This window comes from Buteo buteo, chromosome 21 (genome assembly GCF_964188355.1).
Source record: "Buteo buteo chromosome 21, bButBut1.hap1.1, whole genome shotgun sequence".
NCBI lineage: Eukaryota > Metazoa > Chordata > Aves > Accipitriformes > Accipitridae > Buteo > Buteo buteo.
Window position 1 is genome coordinate 22,502,546 of NC_134191.1, and position 23,713 is coordinate 22,526,258.

At 38.9% G+C, this 23,713-nt stretch overlaps 1 protein-coding gene across 1 annotated transcript in view; it reads left to right on the forward strand.

The window, feature by feature from the left end:
- The window catches only part of SLC6A11 (solute carrier family 6 member 11), a 104,311-nt gene extending 90,368 nt beyond the window's left edge, over window positions 1-13,943 (forward strand). The window contains exons 8-14 of the mRNA XM_075053560.1: window positions 929-1,053; window positions 3,207-3,319; window positions 4,658-4,795; window positions 9,382-9,484; window positions 10,361-10,461; window positions 11,821-11,991; window positions 13,791-13,943. Coding sequence (XP_074909661.1) covers window positions 929-1,053; window positions 3,207-3,319; window positions 4,658-4,795; window positions 9,382-9,484; window positions 10,361-10,461; window positions 11,821-11,991; window positions 13,791-13,943 — 904 coding nt within the window. The remainder of the gene's footprint in view (window positions 1-928; window positions 1,054-3,206; window positions 3,320-4,657; window positions 4,796-9,381; window positions 9,485-10,360; window positions 10,462-11,820; window positions 11,992-13,790) is intronic.
- The last annotated feature ends 9,770 nt before the right edge of the window (window positions 13,944-23,713 follow it).

A 23,713-nucleotide genomic window follows, 5' to 3' on the forward strand; every position in this document is an offset into this window, starting at 1 on the left:
TTTAGAATCCTAATTTACTTTCAGGCATCTAGGTTAGATTATTACTTTCTCAAGTACACAGCTGTCTCTCATAGCAAACAGTCTTAAAAGACTGACTGTCATGATAAATCATTCCTACCTCATCATCTGTCAAGCCTGAAGTGCTGTCTGAAAGCAGGACGAACAATAATATTTCACTGAGCTCTGGAGAAAGATCGCACCTTTCTGCAAGAGTATTTTCCCTTTTTTTAAAGTGATTTACTGTAGTGACATTTCCAATCTGGGAAATAAAATATTTCTTCACCTTGGCCTTGTAATTGTCTGTTTGTAGGATACAGCAGTCTGAGAGATCAGTGTCCCTGCACTGTCTTTGCGTACTTGTTAGGCACTTTTTTAGACATATACATGCATCTTACATTATGTATGGTGCTTTCCAATACCACAGCTTCTTAAAAAAAGTTTATAAACCAAACTGGAGTTGTATTTTGTATGGATATATATTGCCAATATTCTGTAACTGGAACAGAATTAGCTAAGATCTGACCATAGGATTTTTTTCCAGGAAACAAATTACTACCATTATACTTTATAAATTAGTTCATATCCTCTGGAATACATTATTACAACTACTGTAGAAAAACTGTTCTTAACACCATTCTTACAGTATTTTTACATGGTTTTTAAAGATTCTATTGAAAAACAGAGAGTAGCAACAGGTTTGCAATTCAACCAGTTAAAACACAAGCAAGGGTATTATGATGGTATCTTCTTGCAAACGCTTATGCCTGACTGATTTCTCTTGGGCATAATATCAGTTGGGAGCTTACTCTTAATGAGCAATTTAACGTCCATTCCTGCAGCTTGGGGTTCTCTTAGTCCTATGGCTCAGTATATGAAAGAAACCCAGGCTTTGGAGATCAACTGCAGTGTTTTTTATTTATATTTTCAGAGACTGCATCATGCTCTGCTGCTTGAACAGTGGCACAAGCTTTGTTGCTGGTTTTGCTATCTTTTCAGTTCTTGGGTTTATGGCTTATGAACAAGGCGTGCCCATTGCAGAAGTTGCAGAATCAGGTAAGTTCCAAAAGCAGTTTTCTGAGTTAACAAAAGATGCCCAGAGGTTGCTGTCAGAATACTTAGTCTGTGCCACGTCTTATGGATAAGTTGACTGTTTTGCAGATAGTTTTACAAAATTTCTCTTAAAAACCTGTTACCTGACTCAGTAGTATAACTGCTAGAAGAAGGGTTCTTAACTATTTTTATAGTCATACATTTATGTGTGAAAAATATTGTTGTTACTGTGCACAGCACCAAATTCATAAAGTCAAGGTACTATTGTAACACAAACTTACTCCAGCTGAGTATCCAGAAGATTGTTTATCAGAGATATATTGCTCAGTTATGTCCCTTGAGTGTTATGTCCTCATGAAAGGAGCATTCAGTTTTCTTTAAATGAGACAGACCGAAATCCACACAAACATTTGTTCCTTCTGAAAAAAAAAGAGAGGGGGGGGGAGAGGAGGGGGAGAAAAAAAGATACAGCTATTAAAGTGAAATCAGCTGTTTAGGAGAAATCTTTGGAAGTCCTTTGAAGTCTTGCTTAATGTATACTATCCAAATACAGATTTTTAACAGTCAGAAGGCTAATGTCGTCAGTAAGTTTTTCTCCCAGGGACATACACTGAGACCCTCTGGTTCATTAACTATAAAAGTTCTTGTTTTGAGACCAGAAAGGCACAAAGGCCCATCTCTATGAGAAATTAACCATCTAACGTTCATTACCATCACTTGGAGTTAGGCATCCAATGAAAGTTAATTGCTCTTTAATACCTTTGTGGATGTAACATCTTTAAGCTTCGCTTAAAACTCAATAGAACAAAAAGAACAGGAGCGCTGCCCAGAAAGAAAAGCAGTATAATGCTAAACTGTTGAGCAGGAGAAATGACTCTCAAGAAGTTAGTCAAGGTTAGCAGGAAAACTGCAAAGCAAGTAAAGCTTCACTGATACTGTTATAGAAAATATTTCTCTTTTCCTAAAGCCCCCAAGACAACTGGCTTATACTATTACAGAAACTATATAGAAAAAGGTTTAAAAAGACTACAGCAACTCTGGAAACTATAGAAGCTTGTAAATACTGCATCAAATGAAACAGCAGTAGTGTGGTGACAGGTCTTCACCAAAGTTATTGCAGCAGGAGCACAGAGGTACTCCTTTATCAGCCTTGTGATACTGCCATTGTATCCCTACTTTAAAAGCTAACTTCAATAAAAGTTATTATAGCATGAGAGTTTGCAGCAGCTGAAAAATGGGCACAGGTGAATAAGAACAGGAAAATATGAGCTAGGTGAGATGGTATTTTAGCAGATCTGAGAAGTTACCAATGCTGTTGCAAAAATGTTCTATTTTAAAGATTTCTGTAGCTATGCAGCCAGTCAACTAATGTTATGTACCAGCAGCAGCACTCAAAAATGTATAGCAGGTTTTGAACAAACCAGTAGACATTTGGCTTGCACCATGTATGGTTTCCAAGATGCAGCTCTTGCCATTGACTGTATTCTTGCACAATACGTCAGATAAGGTGCTGCCTTAGGAAAAAAAAAAAAAAGACTTCAGAATACGTTAATAAGTTATATAAGGCAATCACAGGACCACATGCTATTATTTATTCAGGTATGTGAGTCTTGCTGTACATCCACCCAAAGAAGAAGGAGAATGTAAAGTACAGTGATGTCTTAACAGAAGTCTTGAGCTTCAAACATTTGGACAAGATGCAGGCAGAGTTGATGTGCCAAGCAAGTCTTCGTTCTTGATTAGCTTCATCACCAAATATTTAGACTATTAGAGATGTAGAGTTTGTCAAGGTTTTCAATCTTGTATTTAGCTCCTCTTATCTGCCATAAAAGAAAAATCAATTTGTGGTGGGTTGACCCTCACCAGTAGCTGAGCATCCACACCGCTGTTCACTCACTCGCCCACCCCAGTGGGATGAGGAAGGGAACAGAAAGAGAAAAAGTGAGAAAAATGGTGGGTCCAGATGAAGACAGTTTAATAAGTGATGCTGTGCAAGCACTGTTCAGCAGTAGCCACAATGTTGGTGTTAGAAATGCTGTTCTATCCACAAATCCAAAACCCAGCACCGTACAGGCTGTTACGAAGAAAGTTAACTCCACCTCAGCCAGACCCAGTACACAAGTATAAACTACTTCTTTTCTTTTCTTCCTTTTCAGGACCAGGACTTGCATTCATTGCTTACCCTAAAGCTGTTACCATGATGCCTCTTTCTCCTCTGTGGGCAACTCTGTTCTTCATGATGCTCATATTCCTTGGATTAGATAGTCAGGTATGAAACAAACACTATTTTAAATATTTTGTCAGATTCCCTAGCATGTGTATATCAGCATCCTTGATGTAAATAGAATCTAACCTGATGAAAGAATGAACCCTAACTTAATTCCTTGCTTAAAACCATTAATTCAAGTTCCTTATTTTAAATCTTAGTTATGTGATGCTGGAGATTCCTTTATGATTTACTGTGAACACTGATCCAGCCTGACTACAGCTTTCACTATTAACATGGAAATCAGTTTGAACTTAAATACGGGTGATTAAAATTCACAGTTCAGTAAAATACCAGTGTGTCTTCTTTTCCCATTTTTAAAGCATTTTGCAATGAATTTTGAAACCAAATATCAGATAGTGATAATGTAAGTTCCTATGGCGTATTTATACTTTAAGATACCATAGTAAGAAAGTCATATTCTGCAGCAAAGTGACAGCATAGAAGTTGTCCTTCCTATGTGACCATAAAAATTATGAAAGCTGTTTGATGAAAAATGTAAAGTATCTGGCATTATTAGCATGCAGCTCAGCTCTCAGCATGATTTGGTTTGGAAAGTTTATGATTTTATACTGTAGAATAAAGCTTTTCAGTGCTTATTTTGCATGACATTTCCAATCACTAAGCTTAACATTTTAGTAACTGCTCTTTTTCCTGATCTAAAGATTTTTTTTAAAGTCTTTCTAAAATGACTGATTCCTGAACTCTACTCTTGACTGTTCCAGTGAAGCAGGCTTTATATTGTCTACTGTTGGGCATTAATTTTGGTGCCCATTTTAGAAACCTTGCTCCAGAGCCCTGAGTCAGAAGCTCGGGCCTCTTGCTTTCTGCTGATTTTTAAAGTCAGTAAGAATGTTCCTTCCCTCCTTCATTAGATATACTTAGCTTGGGCACTTAATAGCTTTGTGGAACTTCTCTCTTCTGTAAAATGGAGAGAACTTTTCCCAAAAACCTGCAGTTCATTTAGCAGTGCTTGAAGGTGCATAGCACTGCAGTCCTATGAATGGTTTGTATGTTATTTAAGTCCCATTCAAGCCACACTTGAAAGATTTCATTTTTAGGTAATCTATCTGCTACAGGGCAAATGCATTCTGAAATAATATTAGTGGATTCAACTATCTGAATTTGGTGGTGGACTGGAAATCCATAGCTTTGGACTTCCTAATTCTGAAATAATGTTCCTCTCAGTTTGAGCTTCTGCTTACACAGAGTGTCTTCAGGGATCATTTGGTCTCTATGATGAGAACATAGAAGGATATTTGAAGCATTTGGTAGCAAATACAAATTCCAACAGCAAATGAGACACATATTTCATTTGTACTTTCCTATCATTTGTTCTAGTTCGTGTGTGTTGAAAGCCTTGTGACAGCTGTTGTAGATATGTACCCAAAGATTTTCCGAAGGGGCTACAGAAGAGAACTGTTGATTCTCGGCCTTTCCATTGTGTCATACTTCATTGGCCTAGTAATGTTAACTGAGGTAAGATGTGCTTTGTTGTACTACTGCAGAAAAAGGGAAATGGGTTTCTTTTTATAATCATAACGGATAAAATGCAAGAACATTTGCCATAGACAAATTTCACTGTCAGGAATATGACTACAAAATACTTGAGAGACTGTTCTCAACTACTGTGTAACATTTCAAATGTGAAATGTATCCTCAGTTTCTCAGTGGAGCTTAGGAAATATCTTAATCAAAGTTATATAGTCAAGGAAATTCCATTTGCTTTGCACCAGCCAGCCATATATACTGATCATGGTTTCTGCTTACTTACTCTGGGCAGATCAATCTGAAAACAACTACATTTTGGATGACTAGATCAATAAAGAAGATGAATTAAACTGAAAATAGAAAACTAAAATGTCTTTGATTAAAAAAAAGAAAAAGAAAAAAAATTTTTCAAACAAACCAGGGTGTTTACTTTGGGATGTTCTAAGTCAAAAATTCTGAGGGTGTCAGTCCATCCCATCAGTTTATGATACAACATGTCTGGCACTACTGTGTTTGGTACCCAGGTTGGGGAGGGACTCTGGGATCTTTTGGTACTTGGTAGGAGTTTAGTGCTTGCTTTGCAGAATGAGTCGCATCTTCCTCTCCTTCACTTTACCCTCTCAAGACGGGAAGAAGAGGGGCAGAATCCACACCCTCCTCTGCCCATGTTCTTCTGCTTGCTGGGCCATTAGAGCCCCCATATACTAGGCAGTGAGGCAAAGAAAAAAGTTTCATGTCTGAGGAGCTGTAGAAATGTCTGAGGAATGTTTGTCCAAGGAAGCCTGGCTGTATTAACGGTGAAGGGCCATGCCGTGTCTCTGTTGTGCAGCAATCTCAGGCAGGGTTTCCCAGCGAAGCAGCCTCCCACAGCTTCATAAACTCATCTGGGGTCACTTACATTCCCTCTACAGAGATCCACAGTCCTTAGACTATGTGCTTTTCAAATTGCTTTGTTACTGAAAATGAGCAAAATCACTAATAAAAGGTGGTAGGCAATTGTAAGCATGTTAGTCTGTTGTCCCCAGTATGCAAGTTTTTACAATAAATAGAATAAATCAACTAATCAGGATATATTAGCTTTAGATACACTTTCAAGGAAAGAGTAACTAAAGATGGGGAGGAAAGTGCAGACTAGGACAGAATGAAACGTTTATTACTTTTTTTAGTGACAGTTTGTGCTAGACTAATCAGATACCTCTCTCTGATAAGAGATATGATACTCTGTATTAAGTAAATGCAGTTGAGCAGAAGTTTTATACACTTCAGATAAGGAACTGAAAATTCACCACAAGAAAAAAATATTAATTTTATTCAAAAGAAAAGGACTGGTACAAGAAACTGCACAAAGGGGAGATGATGACTGTTGGTGTTAAAAGAGATAGTGGCTGAAATGAGATTCTTAGCGAAGTTAGAGCATGGTAGCAATTCTATCTAGTATCTGTAGTTGACTTGCTATGGAAATGAGTTACATATAGTGATTGGCTACATCCGACTAGCGCTCTGGCAATGTATTTCTTCCTTCGTTTTAAACTTTTAACCTATTGGCAAATGTCAGTTAATTTAACAGAAGTTTCAAAGATAAATCCTCTTTCATGAAAGTTCAATGTTAATGAAAGTTGGCAGCCAGCTAGAGAAGTCCTACAAGTGTCCTTATTGTTCAAAAGAACAAAGCATGAGTTCAGTCTTTATTAAAAACCAAAGAATTCACAAAAAAGCTGTACCCTAATGAGTGCATGAACAATAAGGGCTCACAGTCATCTCTAAGATTTAAGTCCAAATCAGGCTTCATTAATTCTGATGGTCCTGGGTCACAGAGGAAGGCATAATGATAGGGAAGGACTGGATGTCTGGAGTATTAAAGATGGGGTAGACTATAGCAGCACAAGGTGTAAAGTCATCCATATAGTAGTAAACATTTCTACTAGGCACCCCACTCCAGGGTGTATAAGCTGGCCATGAATAATTAGGCTGAAAATTAGGAAAGATTTCTATCCATCAGAACAGTGAGGTTCTAGGATTTTGTCCAAGAACAATAGTTCTGGCTTTAAACTGGACTTCAGATTGTCCATTAGCTTATGAAAGGTACTATGTGACACAGTGGTTGATTAAGAATTCCTTCCAGGTGTGTGTCCCTACAACTTGAGCATTGGAGCAGAGCAACCTTATAGGGACCAATTTGCCTGTAATCATTCTTACCCTCAGTAAGATAAATTGTCTTTGCTATGTAAAATGGGGAAATTTTGGAGTATTTCCTTCCACAGTGCAAGTGCTAAGCAGAGCACTGAGAGATACATTATCGAGGTGTACAGGCTAAAAGAAATATAAGCATGAAGAGTGAAGAGGAAGTAAATTCTCCAAAATGACAGGAATATTCTTGCAGGAGTTTTGTGGAATTGTTTCCCTTACATTGTATTGTCTTAGTTGGTTGATGTCTGAGTTTCCAATTTGCTCAGATATTTGCTGAGCCTCACTGTGAGCTCTTTGCAGTAAGATGTTCAATTGTGAGATTTTGGGAAGCAGTCAGCTGGCAGAGCTGACTAAAAGCAGTGTAGCTAATAATCAAAAAAGTATCTGCATTAGGAGAAAAAAAAAATCTCATTTAATTATAAACATTTTACTTCAAGATTTGCATTCTTCTCTGGGAGCCGCTGATATTCTACAGTGCTTTTACTATAACTTTTTGCTCAACAGAAACCTTAAAGGACAGAGAAACACTTTTTTCTCAGTATTGCTAGAGAAACATAAGTTATTACTGAGAGGTGTGACTTATTTACATCATCAGCTAGGCAGTCTAAGTAGCTGTGATCCAATGCAGAAATGACGCACTGGTGGAGAACGCTCCATTCCATGGTACTTCAGTAAGACATCAAAGCATTATGCAGGAGCGAGACTTCCAATGGTAAATATATATCCCAACTCTGTCCTTATCCTCTCTTGCATTTCTAAATACACATTCCTGGATTTTATTCAGGCTTTGGATTATTAATAAAAGATATTCTACCTTATAGAAAAAGTCTCATTCAGATATATGGTCATTTCCTAACTATACAGTGCTAGTTTTGCCAAGTGCCTGCTTGGACATCAATGCAGTTTTATATACAATAACTTTAGAACATTTTTATGTTCTGTAAGATTTAGACAAGATTTCAACTTTACAGAGTCCATCTTAACTTACCTTCAGTCAGTTAATGCAGAGGAAAAAAAGGGGGAAATCCTAGGTATTGTTTTTGATTTAGTTTTCGTTATGTTTTTAGGGTTCTCTTCCATTTGCAGAAAATTGTCAGAGATGTAATGGATCATATGTACTACCCAAATAGCATTACATTTCAACTGAAGAGATGCTCTCAAGCCCCTATTTCCTTCACATAGCTTTCTGCAAAGAGGGAAGTCTTAGGATTCCTTTCTATTGAAATGATTGAACGCATATGTGAGAAAAGATAAAGTATCTTGCACAGAAAGTGCTGTAATATCATTCATATAAATTTAATAGTTGGGTTATCCATAATGTTATTTATTGGACTTCATAGGTTTTCTTCTCATCTTGCCTCAAGGCAAAGGCTCTAGAAAGCCAGCCAGTTCGCTGAACAGTTCTGACTATTGTAAGCAAGAGAAAAAATACAGGAAAAGAAGAAAAGAATTATGTCTATGACAGATGTGACAATTTATATAGTTGAGTCATAGTCAACCAGTGAGTGAGGATGTCTTAAGCACATTTACCTTTTTCATACTGCTTGGCACTGTGGCACCATTAAATGTATAAAATTACAGACTGTTGATAGTATAGTGTACGTTGTATATGGATGCCGTGCTAACATTGGACAGTGCTTGGTTTTGGTTGCTCTCCTTTCTGGATGTGCAGAGGTTGCTATTTTAAAGCCCTCTGGAGAACATTTTTTAACTTGATAGGAGAACAGTTTTTAAAAGCTTGCTTGGAGTCCAGGTGATTCTTCTTTCTTTCTTTTTTTTTTTTTTTTTTTTGTCAAATAATAATGACTTGTTTCAGTGTTGTGGCTGAAAGGCTGTGAGCTACATTCAAACTTTATAGGTCAGTTTAGTCATTTTACAGTCTCTATGCCATTGGAGAGTGATTCTAGTAGCTACAGATTTTGCCTTCTTTGCCCATATTTTAACTAATTATTTTACATATTAATAGCACAGACACAAAACAAGACCCTTCATCTTCATGTGCAGTGATCTGGAGATCAAAAGCACCTGTAGGTGTCTACAGCTTGATATGATAACAAATGACGTTGAAAAAAAGTATGGAGGTGGGAGAGCATTCTGGAAACAAGTCAATGTAGTTCTCTCCACTCCAGGGTTTACTACCTTAAAGCAAATGCACAGTATTCAACTGGCATAGGGAATAACCTTAAGCACTGTGGAAGAAAAAAATCTTTCACAATACGAAATCACTGAGAAATTAATATTCTTTGTTCAAGAAGGAACCAACTTTAGTAGGAAGATTGCCAGGGAACCAACAGATTGACTGTGTAATTAAAGCCATATTTGCTATGAAATATTCCTACTGGTGCCAACACAATATTTTTTTTCCTTTTGCTGTTTTTGTCTTTCAGGGTGGGATGTATGTCTTTCAGTTATTTGACTCTTATGCAGCTAGTGGCATGTGCCTTCTTTTTGTTGCCATATTTGAATGTGTCTGCATAGGCTGGGTTTACGGTGAGTTGCTGAAAATTGCTGTGGTTTTCAGTTTTTATGGAAGTTTTCTATTTGCATAAAAGCAATGTGAAAGCCTTGTAACCTTATGGAGTGGGGCCCTCCACATTCCCATGCCCCACCAAAAGTCAGGAATGCCTTATTTTCCCACTCTAAATTACAAAGATAGTAGATTTCCCACACACACACACTTTGGTCCTTATCAGGACTGACCTCCACCTTCCTTCACCAAGGAAGTCCTTAGGTGACTTAGAAAGTGGGGGTGGCAATAAGTCTTTCTTCTTTCACAAAGCGTCTGTGCAGGGCCTGTTCCCTTCCACTTCTGACACTGACAGATAAATCCAGGGAAGTTTGAGTTCATGCCTAATTAACACAGGAGGGACATAGTAGTGTCCCTAGCTCTGCTGTTTCTGTCTGTCAGCAAAGTCAAGAGAAAACCACCACAGTGCCGGGTATGTTCATGGTTACATCCTCGAGCATTTTTTGCACACGAAGGACTGACAATTTTGCTTGTAAAACAACATATGAACTTCAGATCACACATGTCCCCAGCTATGTAGTCATTCACACACGAGCTTGTAGCATATATATACTCTTTAGCTGGGTTTTCTCAGACTGTTACTGACCAGAAGCCATTTCTGTTTGACAGCTTGCCCACTCCTACTCTCTGTTCATATTGGTCAGAGATGTAGGCAGCAATCTCTGCACAAGTACGGAGCAGATGACAGAGATGTATGTGTCAGGGAAAGAGGTAGCAGCTTCAGTCTTTGCACCTCTGTCAGAACCCATGTTTTTCTCTTTACTGTTTTAAATACTGACTTATGCAACCTCTTCCATGTACATTCTACATCTGCTTTTCATTTGTTTTTTTGGGGGCAGGCAGCAATCGCTTTTATGATAACATTGAAGATATGATCGGGTACAAGCCACTGTCATTGATTAAATGGTGCTGGATGGTCTTAACTCCAGGTATTTGCGCAGTAAGTACACATGGCCAAATAACTTGTTTTAGACATAAAGAGGGTATTCTGTACATATTTTTAGAATTTTGCTGATGATGATAATTCACGGTTGAGAAAACCGCCTATTGATTTGTAGCACATGTTTTAATTAAAAAACATTCTGTAGGATCTGTAAAAACTGTTAAATATTCTGTGAATTGTGAGAAATCTTAGTATATACAATAATAGGAAAAAAATGAACTCAGGTTCCTAAACAAGCATTTGCCAACACAACGGAGGCTGTTTTTCACTGCATTGCTAGTGTACCTTGTGTCTACCCGGCATAACTCAAGCTCCTCCAGACTTGTGCTGGTTTCCTTGCTGCTCCAGCCTCCTATTTCCTTTCCTCTCTTTGGGTGAGTAGACATTTTTCAAAGATGACAGGACATTTTTTCCTCTAGCAAAAGTAGTAGAAGAGGCCAAAAGCACATCTCATATGCATGAAGAAGGGAAAGGAATTTGCCTTACCATAAGCTAGCAGTACTGGTGCCAACTCTGGCAATCTGCTGTGGCTACGTAACAGGGACAAAATTACAAAAGGAGCATAACCAGATTGCCCATAAATTTGATCCACAAGTGCTTGAGGATTAGATACTAAAACCTTCCAGTTGTCCAATATGTAAATGATAGCAACTGCAAAACCACAGATGCTGGGGCACCTGGAGATCCAGGTTCCCTTGAGCTCTGCCAGTTCATTTGCAAACTTGGGAAAATTTCTGACTCATTTTCACCAACTCTGAGATGAACTTAATATCACTTGCTCTTGTAAACTCTTTTCACCACTTTGGAGAAAAGTACATAGTAACTTTTCTATATTTCATAAATTTAAATGGTCCAAACTGCTTGATTAGACACCTGTTTAATTTAGACAGATATATTTGAGCTTTTGTGAGGATGAAAGAGTTGGCCTGCAGACCTGCAGATACAGACAGTGGATTAAGGCAACTTTGAAAATTTTGGCTTTCCTTTTTCATCATGACAGGTTGGAGAGAACACAGCTTGTGTTACTTAATCACAGCTCGTTCACGGCAGCAAACCTTAATCTTTCCTGCCCAGGTACTGTTTGCCATCAAAGTGCAGGTTTTATTGTCATTGAGAGGTAAATAGGATTTAAACTTGAAAGGTTGTTCATTTCTGTGGAAGCGACTGAGACATGTTATTTAAGCTCTACATAAAAGAAGATATTGCTGGGTGTTTTTTTTTTTCTCTCTGACTGAAAAGCTTACCTCTACTTTCCATCTTTAGGGAGACTGGCCTTGCCTAAACAGTCAGTCATTTTCCTGTTACATAGGCAGTGTTTTTTCAAATACCACTAATATGTTCCTCTGCTTATTTCAGGGAATCTTCATCTTTTTCCTGGTGAAGTACAAGCCTTTGAAATACAACAATGTATATATATACCCTGACTGGGGCTATGGCATAGGGTGGATGATGGCGCTCTCTTCCATGATCTGTATCCCTTTGTGGATCTGCATTAAGCTGTGGAAGACAGAAGGCACTTTCATAGAGGTAAAATATATTTTTAGATGAATGATACTGAAAAAAGAAGTGGGAAGGGAGTGTGAATCCTCACCTGTATGAGATTAAGCACAGTTTAATCAAAAAAGCAATGCCACGTACCTGTTGCAGTGGCAGCTTGGGGTAGCCCTCTAAGTCACTGGTGGAAACAGGGATCTGAACTTCCTGCTTTCTTCTGAATTTCTTTTTTTTTTTTTTTTTTCTTTGCCTTTACTGACTTCAGCCTGTGGTAAACTAACCAATACTATAGCTTTAAGGTGCTCTGTTCCTGCTCAATTTGTAGCTTCAAATGTCTGTAACATCAGCTAAATCCCTCAAGAAGGTTTGTAATAGCCATTCATTCAGGTCAGCTGCCTTCTTTCCATGGTTTTGGTAACTAATCTTTGTGCTGCCAGGATTTTCCTCCGGGAGCTGGGTAGCAAACACTCACATATGTCTTCAGGACAGTTTTCCTGATTGCAGTTCTCTGAGTAAGAAATACAGGCAAAAATAAATATTTGGTGCAATTTACTAACACTTGGTATCAGGTAAAAATTATTAAATATATGACCTTTTCTCCAAAGAAAGACAATGAAGATGGCTATAATGGAAGAAACAGGAATATAAATCTTATTCAGCTGTTTGGGATTTCTCATATTCCAGAAAAGCCTAGTTCTGTCATCTGGAGTTCCTTAGATACTAGTCAGTAAAAGTAGGTATCCCCGAATTGCCTCCTTCTATCTCAATACATACATGAAAGGGACTTTATTCAGTCGCTTTCATGCTTTCTTAGTCTTTCTGATATTCTGTAGGATAATGCCAATGTGAAGAACAAGACAGTAGGAATTTCTGTGCCTAGGGTGCCTGGGGCTCATTAACTTATCTAGCACTTCTGAAAGATCTGTCTTACAGTGTATACCCACACTTCCAAGATTATCCTCCACTCAGAGCCAAAGGGTGTGACATCTGAATATATCTGAGTATATCTCAGTGTAATAGGTACTGCTTTCTTGAATGGAGAAGGTAATATGCAATTTATTGTGCTGTCTGATGGCAGTCCATATTGAAATGACTCCATTACACTGATTAAATACAGCCTGGACACTACCTAGGAAATCTTTACTGTGGGTATATAAACAAAAAATGAATTGTCCATAATATAGTTTTCCTAGCATGTCAAAAAGGGAAGTTTTGCACAAACCTTAAAATTAAATATTTCCTTAATGCATCAACCTTACCCTGTCTCTACAGGTAAATAGACTTTGTTTATAGTCCGAAGCACTCTTCCATACATGAATGACAAGAGGGTTTTTTCAATTACAGTTGGGAGCTTCTCAGGAAGCCAAATTCCTGCAACATGTCTGCTCCCGCAGCTGTAAGCAGCAATGTAGCTACTGATGTTTTTGCTAGAAAAGAGAAAGTTCTCAGATGAACACGCATATTTTTCTTTTGCTTTTTATTGTAGCTTAATAGGCTTCGGCAGTCTCTTATTTATTTTTTTTCAGTGTATAGTACCACGAGAAAGAAAAGGTACCCATATAACAGACCTTACCCAGAGCATTGTGCTGAGTTTCTTCATGGAGGGGGATGTTACTCTAAATCAGCATGAAAATACACTTTGACTTTGTCTTCGCCTTCACTCTCTATGATTTGTAAAGAATTATGCAGCATGCAGTTTTATAGATTTACCTATAACAGGGAAATGAGCAGCAGACATGCAAGAGAAAAGGGCTTTATTGTCAATCTGTATAAGAAACGTGTGCCTGTGACCAAGAAAATGATAATGATTTCCATTCTCTCGGATTTTCTAGAAATTCAGGAAGTTGATTACACCTAGCTCAGATCTGAAAATGAGAGGGAAACTTGGAGGAGGAGCCTACATTGCAGCAATAAATGACTGCGATGCTAAACTGAAAGGAGATGGCACCATTTCAACCATTACAGAAAAGGAGACACATTTCTGAAAGAACTATCTTTTTTGTTTTATTTTTTTGTATAAATAAATAAATAAATAAATTCACTTAATTATAGAGGCTGGCTTGTTTTGCACAAAATTTTATTAACCAGTTAATTTTAAAGTGAAAATTGTATACTTGTTTAAAAGTGATTTTTTTTAAATTACTATATAAGTAATGATTATGTAAAAGAAAAAGAAATAGTATTATATGGTATGTTAGTAATGACTTCCTGTAATATGGTGATTTCAGTAAATGTTTTTTTAGAAGTTAGAGGGACCTGTATAATGTGCTGTAAAACTTTTCTACTTTGATTTCTGGCAGGTGTAATGTTGTATAGATATATGCATTCTAATGTGTAAGCATTTCAGACCATTTCAGCTTTTAATGTATGTATATAAAGGGGACCAGAATGTCCTTTTGTTTATACTGGAAGAAATTACGAGGGGATGGGGGGATGACTTGTAACGGCTGTTGCATGTTACTGTCTAAATGTGGGCTGTATCCAAAGTCCACTGAAACCAGAGGGAGCCTTTCCAGCCGAGGCCAGTGGCTTTTGCACCAGGCTGCGTGTGATTCAGCCTTTCCCTAGGCTAGGGCAGCTGCAAGGCTGAGTTTTGCACGTAACAAAGCTCTTCTTTCAGGGTGAGTTTTGTGAAGCCGACAGGAAGCACCACCTCACCAGCTCTTACCGCCTTCCCTCCACCCTCCATTTGCTTCAACAGGTCTAAAAATGTGGTGGAATGGGCCCACTTCTGAGTCACTGTTTTTCTGGAGATTGGATGGAGAATATTTCTTAAGAGCTATGAATTTTGCTGCTCTTGTAAGTTAATGGTCTCTGAGATGATGTGTACTGCTTCAGGAGACCTCTAAAACTTTTTCATTTTCTTTAGTGTCTGGGTGGCCAGTACTTCATTTTGGCTGACACTTCCCATCCCCTGAAGTGAAATGTGTTTGTCTATGCTTGTAGAACAGGAGATGAAGGATACTTTATATAAGTGGAGATGTTCTGAGGAAAAAAAAAGAGCCGGTTTAGAGCTCTGCATACCTTGGCCTCTCTGTCTGTCTCTGTTTGCCATTCTGTCTGTACATCTACTCATTCCCCTCAAAAGAAATCAAGGATCCTGTAACGACAATGTGTAGCACTGTATAGCTTTTCTCATCTTCAAGGTACTTCCTAGATACTCTCAGATTAGGCATTGATTCTTCCACCCTGAATGGTATCAAGGCCTGCACTGAAGTCAGAACAGGAGCTTATTTGGTGGAAGGCTAGAGTAATTGGTCCTTAATCTCTGCACGAGTTCCAGGAGGTAATTTATATGCAGTGCAGATGAAGGAATTAAGACAGGGTTGTTGTGACTTCTCTGTTTCTCAAAGGGAGTAGTGCTGGGTTTGTGATATCGGGCCTTTTTAGTTTATCAATTGTATGAACTGACTCCCTCTGATTTAAAACAGATTTTGTCTGTGAATCCAACTGATGGATGGTTGTTACCATGAGGTATGCAAATGGTAGTCCAGGTATCAAAATCTCTAGACTATCTCTTAGGTTGTTTTGGTTGTTTTTTTGTTTTGTTTTGTTTTGTTTTTTCCTGCCAATATTCCAAATGCTATTATTTATTCTGGACAACTGTTTTTTTTTCTTGTCCTGTTTTTTTATTTAATGGTTCTATGAGAAACCTGTGGAGGAATACTGTACTACACTGCACAATAGCTGATGAGGAGAGACAAGCAACAGCCTAAGACAGCTCAGAAGAAATGTCATAAAATCTGCTCTCTTCTCTGCAATTCAAAATCACCAAAGCTCAGATACCAGCATCTGGATTTATTTAGAAACAGCAGTGGCTGCTAGCCTTCTACAGAGGAAAACATTTCACTAGAAGTTACTAAGTAAATCTTAATATTACATAGAACTGTACATGTAGTCAGCATTTCTTTGAGATTTTACAATTACCTTTTTAAAAAGCGTTTTCATAGAATCACTTTGTCTCAAGTCACATCATTAAATCTAATAGACCTATTTAATTTTACTTATTTATATTTTTGTGTGGTAAGGTGGAAGTCTAAGAGGGAACTTCTCTACCACAATTCTGCTTCAAATATTTTAAGTCCTGCTTGCCTTTGCATGTCTCCATCGTTAGGTGCTTAGGAAAGGACATATTGAAGGAGCCTGCCTTTACAAAGGTACAGAAGCATCATGTTGTTAATGTCTTGTGAATGCTAGCCTCCCTCAAAGAGAGGCTTCAGCTTGCCATCCAGAACTGGAGGTTACCAAAGAAAATCACAGTCCCATTGCAAAATGATACTTCTGGAAGAGGAATGCTCCCAGGAGTGAAACCACAGATTGAGTTATATACAACGAAGCAACTGAAAGCTACATATTGACATTGAAAAAATGCCCACTCCAAAGCCTAGAAATTAAAATTTTTGGAAGTCCTAATGAGTCATAAATATTTTTAATCCAGTGTCCCTTTCTGGTCTTTCTCTCCACTCACCAGAGTTGCAGGACTAAGGCCCCAAAGTCACATACGGGCCTTGGGATGGATTATGTTCCCTCCCAGAGTAAACGTCAACACATTTTCTTATCAGTGAAAGATGTGCAAATGTAGATGCACTGTTAGGTTATACTTGGCCTTGATTTCAGTGAAGTTATCTTCAGCAATCAGGACTCCTCGTGAACGTTTACAGTAAAGTGTGCCAAGAGGTGGAACCCACACCACTCAACTGGCCACCCATTAGGCACAAAATAAAAATCCCAGACAAGTCAGGGTTCTCCTTTGAATGATAACACACACTGCTGTAGCAGAAAAACTTGGCTTGTGCATTTTAGCTTGTCAATGTACTTTGAACTGTTGTACTCATCCAAATATCTCCACAGGAACTATGTACTTTGTATGGAACTTGCTTCCTATTCTGCTGCTATGAACCATTTCACCTGTAGCTTTATACACATACATATGGTTTGGCATGGTCTAAAGTATTATACAGTATTACTAATGTGCTGTGCTTGTAAATGTGTGCATTTAATATCTGACTTGTTTAACACTTTACTGATTTTTAAAAAAATATTTTTCTTTTGTGGGGAGGGATGTGGTAGGGTAAATTTCCTAATAGTATTTGTGTTTTGTTTGGGGCTTTTTTGAAACAATATGAAGGGGAAAATGCAAAAAACAACTATATCATGATGATTTTTTTTATGCAGTAGAAACAATATTGCCCTTTTCTGAAATATCTGCAGTATTATTAAAAATAATACAATAAAAATGAACAACCACTAAGGTTTATGTTACATTTTGCACAAAGAGAGATTGTTTGGTTTTGAAGGGCACAAGATTTCGTCTACTCACTTGTTTTCAAAAATTAAAGGAGATGGGCAAAACCCATTCTGTGTATTTTAGTTTATATCAATGTATTTTATATGACCCTCACCTAGCAAATTAAATAATCACCACTACCCTGTTAGGGCAGACATATGCCCCTTGATTTTAAGTGGGGAGCTTAGAAACAAGAGAAGATTTAACAACTTGTTTGAGCTTATCCAGTAAATCTGCGGCTGAAACAAATGGAATTTTCCTGATCTCACAACTTGATGTCAGTGTTATTCAATATAAATCCATGTTGCTCATGGAAAAGTGCAGACCTGCTGCCACTTTCCTCCCATCCCTCCCCACTTCTGGCTGTGCTTTGTTGTGGCCTGCTTTGTGTCGCTGGCAGTGTTAGGAGAGCCCTGCAGAGAGCCACCTCGGGAACCGGGCTGGCTGAAACTTCACCCAACAAAAGCCTCTGGTCAGTTCTCAGTAACTCCAGCTTATTGCCTGGCCGTACAAATGCTAGTGCTGAAGGGAGACACCACAGGAAGGTGAACTACATCCTCCAGCTGCTATAGACACTACACTGGATTAAAATAACCTTCTAACCATGGCCTCATCACAGGCCAATGCTCTGTCCCTTTGACTATCTTTTGTACTATGATTTTATGCCTTTATACTCTTCTATACACCCGGAGTACTGCGTTCACCTCTGGGGCCCTCAACTTAAGAAGGCCATGGACCTGTTGGAGTGAGTCCAGAGGAGGGCCACAAAGCTGATCAGAGGGTTGGAGCATGTCTCCTATGAAGACAGGCTGAGAGGCTTGGGGTTGTTCCGCCTGGAGAAGAGAAGGCTCCAGGGAGACCCTGTAGCAGCCTGCCAGTACCTAAAAGGGGCCTACAGGAAAGCTGGAGAGAGACTTTTTGCAAGGGCATGTAGTGAGAACAAGGGGTAGTGGCTTTGAACTGAAAGAGGGTAGGTTTAGATTAGATGTAAGGAAGAAGTTCTTCACTGTGAGTGTGGTGAAGCACTGGAACAGGTTGCCCAGAGGGGCTGTGGCTGCCCCCTCCCTGGCAGTGTTCAAGGCCAGGTTGGATGGGGCTTTGAACAACCTGGTCTGGTGGAAGGTGTCCCTACTCAGGGCAGGGGGGGCTGGAACTAGGTGATCTTTAAGGTCCCTTCCAACCCAAACCATTCTATGGTTCTATGATTCTTTCTTAGGTTGGTGGTTCATATACAGGGAAAAATGCTTGCTTTAGTACATGACACACTGAAGAAAAACTCTGATATTCTACCCTGAGGCACCCTATTATATAGTAGCCTGCCACAGAGGAAATGAAGCTCTTAAAGGCTGTTTTTCACCTTGATTAATGAAGCATGGCTATAATAAGGAAAATGTGCTATGGATGTTGACAAAGCCTTTCAATTCCTCTCTGGCCATACCAAGTACTCTACCCAGCAGCAAAGATACTGCAGGAAGGACGTGCACCCTTTTCCCAGGGTTGATGTCCTTGCACCTGCAGCAGCAGCCCATGGCAAACCTAGGATCCAGCCAGGCAGCATTACAAGGTTGTTGGCCCCATCTTGCAACTAAATATTGAGTAAATCTGAACAAATCTGGCCTCAGATGTTGGTGACTCCCCATTCAGAGGAATACCTGAACTTGGTCATCCACAGTGCAGCAGCAAGCCTAGTGAAGACTGAAAACACCAATTTCTGACTAGATCAAAAATGCTCTAGTGAATTATATACTTGCACATTTGGCTGGGAGAAAATGTGAAAAATTGCACAGACAGACATAGAAAGGAGAAAAATGGCTGGAATTCTCTTAAAAAAGGTTTGCAGAAAGCTGAAAGGCTTGAGAAGGTGTAATACACAACTGCTCAGACTCCCCAGATCTTTATGAGCACTAAGAGCTAAGTGCTAACAGTACAAGACAGTTTCCAGCTCTTCTTTCTAAAGCTACTCTTAAAATATAAGCTATTCATTACAAAGTAATACAGCAAAAGGGACCAAGATTTGGTTGCTGATTTGAAGTGAGAATTTGAGGGAAGAGTTGCACACCCCTTTTCTTACATACTTTAATTTTTAAAAGTTCGTCTCCTTCATCTTTTTTAACCTTTGCTCTCTGAGAGCTGCAACCAACCTCAGCCATGACCGGGACTCCCTCAAGTCATCCTGAATTCCAGTCACACCCACCTCCTTGTTGGCTGGCTATGCTCACATTGATTGCACAAGGCTCTTCTTGGGCTTTCAAGCTAATTTTCTGAATTTCTGCATTTCTGCCACCTCAGTTGCCTTGGTCATCACCTGTGCTTGTCCATCCTGCAAACAGAATAGCCTTGCGCTATATTGCTGGTACTGACAATGCAGAAGCACAAGTATCACACATTGTCATAAGTGGAAGGAACAATAATCTTTGCTTGTTCCAAGAAATATCTTACCAGCAATTGTTTCTAGTGCTATTATAACACATGCTAGAAGCCTCAGCCAGGCCCCCTGATGTTACTGTCAGCTGATGGAGAGGGTCCTTCTACGTCATGATGAGGTCCATGGCTTTTAAGATGAGAGAGTCCTTGCTACTGTGGTATTCCAGTTAAACAAAAAGAGAAGCATAAAGATAGCCAAGAGTTCCTTGCTATAAATAGTTAGTGACAAAATATTGGGGTATGCTTTCTATTTCTATCAGTTTGCTGTTAATATAGTCCGTCAGCCAACTCTACTATCCATTCCCGGCACTTACTACAGCACTATAGAAGAGGCACAGCAGCTTTTCTTAAATGTTATTGTAAAACATCTTATCAGAAACACTGACAGCTCTGGCTCACCCCTTTTTATTTAAATGAAAACACCCACTTATTTATCATACTATACACAGATGAATAATTCCTCTCCTCTTCCCAAAGGGCTAAAAACTGTCTGCAATTAAGGCATGCCATGCTCAAAAGAGCAAACTACAGCTATTCAGGCAGACACCTCCAGGGCCAATTCTAAGTTTGGTTGCAGCCAGTGACATGGAATTTAGCTGTGCTCTGATCAGCACTGCTGTCAGGAAGCCCTGGCACCCACCTGCACAAGTGAGAGGTAGAACGGATCAAGATGTTGGATTATGGTTGGACTCGATGATCTTAAAGGTCTTTTCCACCCTTTCTATGATTCTATGATAACACAAAGCATGGTAAAGGAACACAGTTGAGAAATTGTACGACTTGTGCCTTCACAAGCCTTACGCATATGGAAAAGGTATTATGTGGTTTATTCATATGTGACATGTCAGGGTTGGTTTTGTGTTTACATTCTTCCATCTGTGAATCAGCACAACTGGGCTTGTCAGCAGGAGCAAGCTTAGCTGCTTGAGTAGTGGATCAGAAGCTGCTGCAGAGCACCACCTTGCTTCAAGCTCTGTTTAAGTAGGCATGCCAAAACACTGCGGTTCTTTCTAATCAAGCCCTACTCTTAGCTTGCTCCCAAATTAATTTGGAAGAACAAATGTATAAACTTCAACAGAAACATGCCCAGAAATTATTTTAGGCTTTATCAGGTTGCTTAGTTTTGTTTGGCTTGGTTTTTTTTTCTTTTCCAGTGAAATTAGTTTTGTTATCTGTGTTGAAACGCAGGCAAAAATTACAAGCCAAATAATGCAGTACCAGGTCAGTAAGCAGAAATCAAGAGAAAAATAGGCTATTAAGACAAGCACAGGACAACTAATCTCTTCGTGTTGTCTGCAGGGATGAAAGCATGATGTATCACAAGTGACATTTAAATCAGCTTTTAAATTTTACCGCTTATTCTTGGATATTATTTCCAGAAAACCAGCCCAGGTTATGTTTAAAAGTCTCTACTTTTTTGCCAAGCTTTTGTCTCAGACTTCACAGAAAACTCATTGGGTTCTTGGGGCACAGACTACTTCTTCTCAAGCTCTAGAGCCTACTGCTTCTGTAGGTACCACTTTTCTCCTGCCCCTTCTATACATCTCTGCTTCCTCTTCAACAAAATTCAGAACACAGTCCCTGCTTCTGCAGTAGAAGGAAGAGGAAGTGGTGGTGTTGGAGGCTATTAGCTGATTGGATTAATTAAAAGTAATTGACAGCACATGGTGGGAAAGGAAAGAAAAGAAAAAGGAAAGGAAAGGAAAGGAAAGGAAAGGAAAGGAAAGGAAAGGAAAGGAAAGGGATGGGATATAAGAGAAGGTAGGGAGAAGCTATCTTTGGGAAGAAGCACTCAAGGAGTATTATTGGAGTGCTGCTGTGGATGGCTGTTGGAGCTGATATTCTGAGCGTAGTGACTGTGGTCTTGTCTACCTTCTTCAAGCACACAACAGGTAGGGATTATGAAGTGTGGGGTGGATGACAGAGTTTTGTCTCAACTAGTTTTCTAGCATTGTAATTTCTGGAATTAGTCTGTATTTTTTTAATGTATTTCTGGATTGTATGGGAGGCCTTTATGTGCCACGATCTGAATTGGCAAAATTATTGCAGGTTTTGGACTAACAGAATGGGCACGTTGTTCCTCAATTACTCTCTCCCTTGCCAAACTCAACCCCCACAAGCTCCTGTATTATCTGTCCCACCCATGCACAGTTTAAATTGTAAGCCTGCTCCCTATATTTCAGTGCTGTTGCTAGTTAAAAAATCCTAATTATTTAGATCATGCAAGTAAGATGGTTTAAAGTTCTTTGGAGTTAAAGGATTTTTCATCAAATGTTCTCAAAACCTTGTATGTTCTTGTTGGGAACGGTAACACCTAGTCTGGTGTAGTCCTATTGTACATCGCTAGCCTGTATGGGCTTAGATTTCCTTTGAGCTGGTGTATCAAGGTAGGGTAAATACAAGCTTTTATGTATTCAGCTGAAGGAGCTTGCCTGTATTTTTGTACAGTTTTGGAGCTTTGCATGAAAACATCAAATGCTATAATAGACAGTTCTGTATTGGAAGCTGTATTGTTAGTTCTGTGTTGGGAAATAATACGCAGGTAGGATGGAGCGAAGATACAGCATTGAGGGCAGTAAATTTGGTACTGCATCTCTGGATTGGTTACTAAATAAAAGCTACTGTGGTAAATTCATGAACTAATAGAACTGTCAGAGGTATACTTGAACTCAGCGAAGCTACTGCTCTTTGCACACTGGAATTCTGCTTTCTTGCAGCAGTTACCATTCTTCATTTACATGCAATTAGCTGAAACAGAGGGACTATTTCTTCCTATTAAAGATGAAAATAATGAATGAGATCTCTGACTTAAAAATTGGATTTCTCCCAGCTGAAACTTCCATTTCAGAACTCAAATCGGAGAAAATGGCTTATGCTGTTTGCAGTGTCTCCACTGCATTAAGCAGTGACGTAGAGGAGTTCCCTGGGAAAGATTTCCTTTCTTGGTGGGGGTGGACAGTTGAGGTATGGGATAACAGCAGCCTCCTTGGCTGTTAGGTGCTCCAAAAAGATACCCTTTAACAGCATTTCTGTGGTGCAGTGGGGACACCTTTTGGTTAGAGTCGGTCTAAACCTGATGAACCTATGGGTTTATACATAAAAACCATCTGCATACCTGCTGTTCGCAGCAGGCAAGTCGAGGTCAATTCTATGATCAGCTTTTCCTAGTTCGTTACATGTACTTGGCATGCACTGACTCAGGTATTTAGATTTGCAAGTTCCTTCTGCGGTTGCACTTTTTTTTTTTTTTTTTTTTTTGATGCAGTTCTAATTCTTTTCGTCAAAAGAATTGGCTTCTGTATCATTAGGTGGCAGCACATGCCAACATAAAATCGGGTTGTCCCCATAGCTCTGCAACCAAACCCGGGGACATGGAGTCAAGAGAGGTTTCTTTAGACACTGTCATGAGAATAATGCATTTATGGTCTTTACAGAGAAGCTATAAGATAATTTCTTTTTTATTAAATAGCCCCAAAGGTTCATGCTGAAACTGCCATTGTGGTATTAGAGATGTCAGTGAGACTGCAATGGCACAGATGTTTAAAATAATGGGGAATAATGTGTGGCATAAAGAAAAATGATGACCTACAACATACCCTGTGGAAAAGAGAAGGTAGATATGGACAGTAATATTTTTTCCTCAGTGTCTGAGAGGCATTACTACCACATCCAAATTATTATCTTAAACAGTTGTTGCAGTGTTCTCAAGAAAAAAAGTCTTTCATCCCATTTTCTTTGCAGCAGAATCAAATTGTAATTTCTATGTGAAATAAAGAAGACAAAGAAAATAAGGGTGTCATACTTCGGATTGAACAGAAAAATATCAAGCAAAGAATCAACTTACCAGAAAATAGGCAGTGAAAGGCAGTGATGTGGCTTTTTGAAAACATAAGAGGAAATATTACCAATGTGATCACTCTCAAGCGTTTATGCTCATATCTGTTTGAGAGATGGTCTAGATCATAACGCAACTAACCCTCATCTGAGTTTTGATGAGTAATTCTCATAATTAACTTTATCTTCTCAAGGCCACAATAAGGAGGT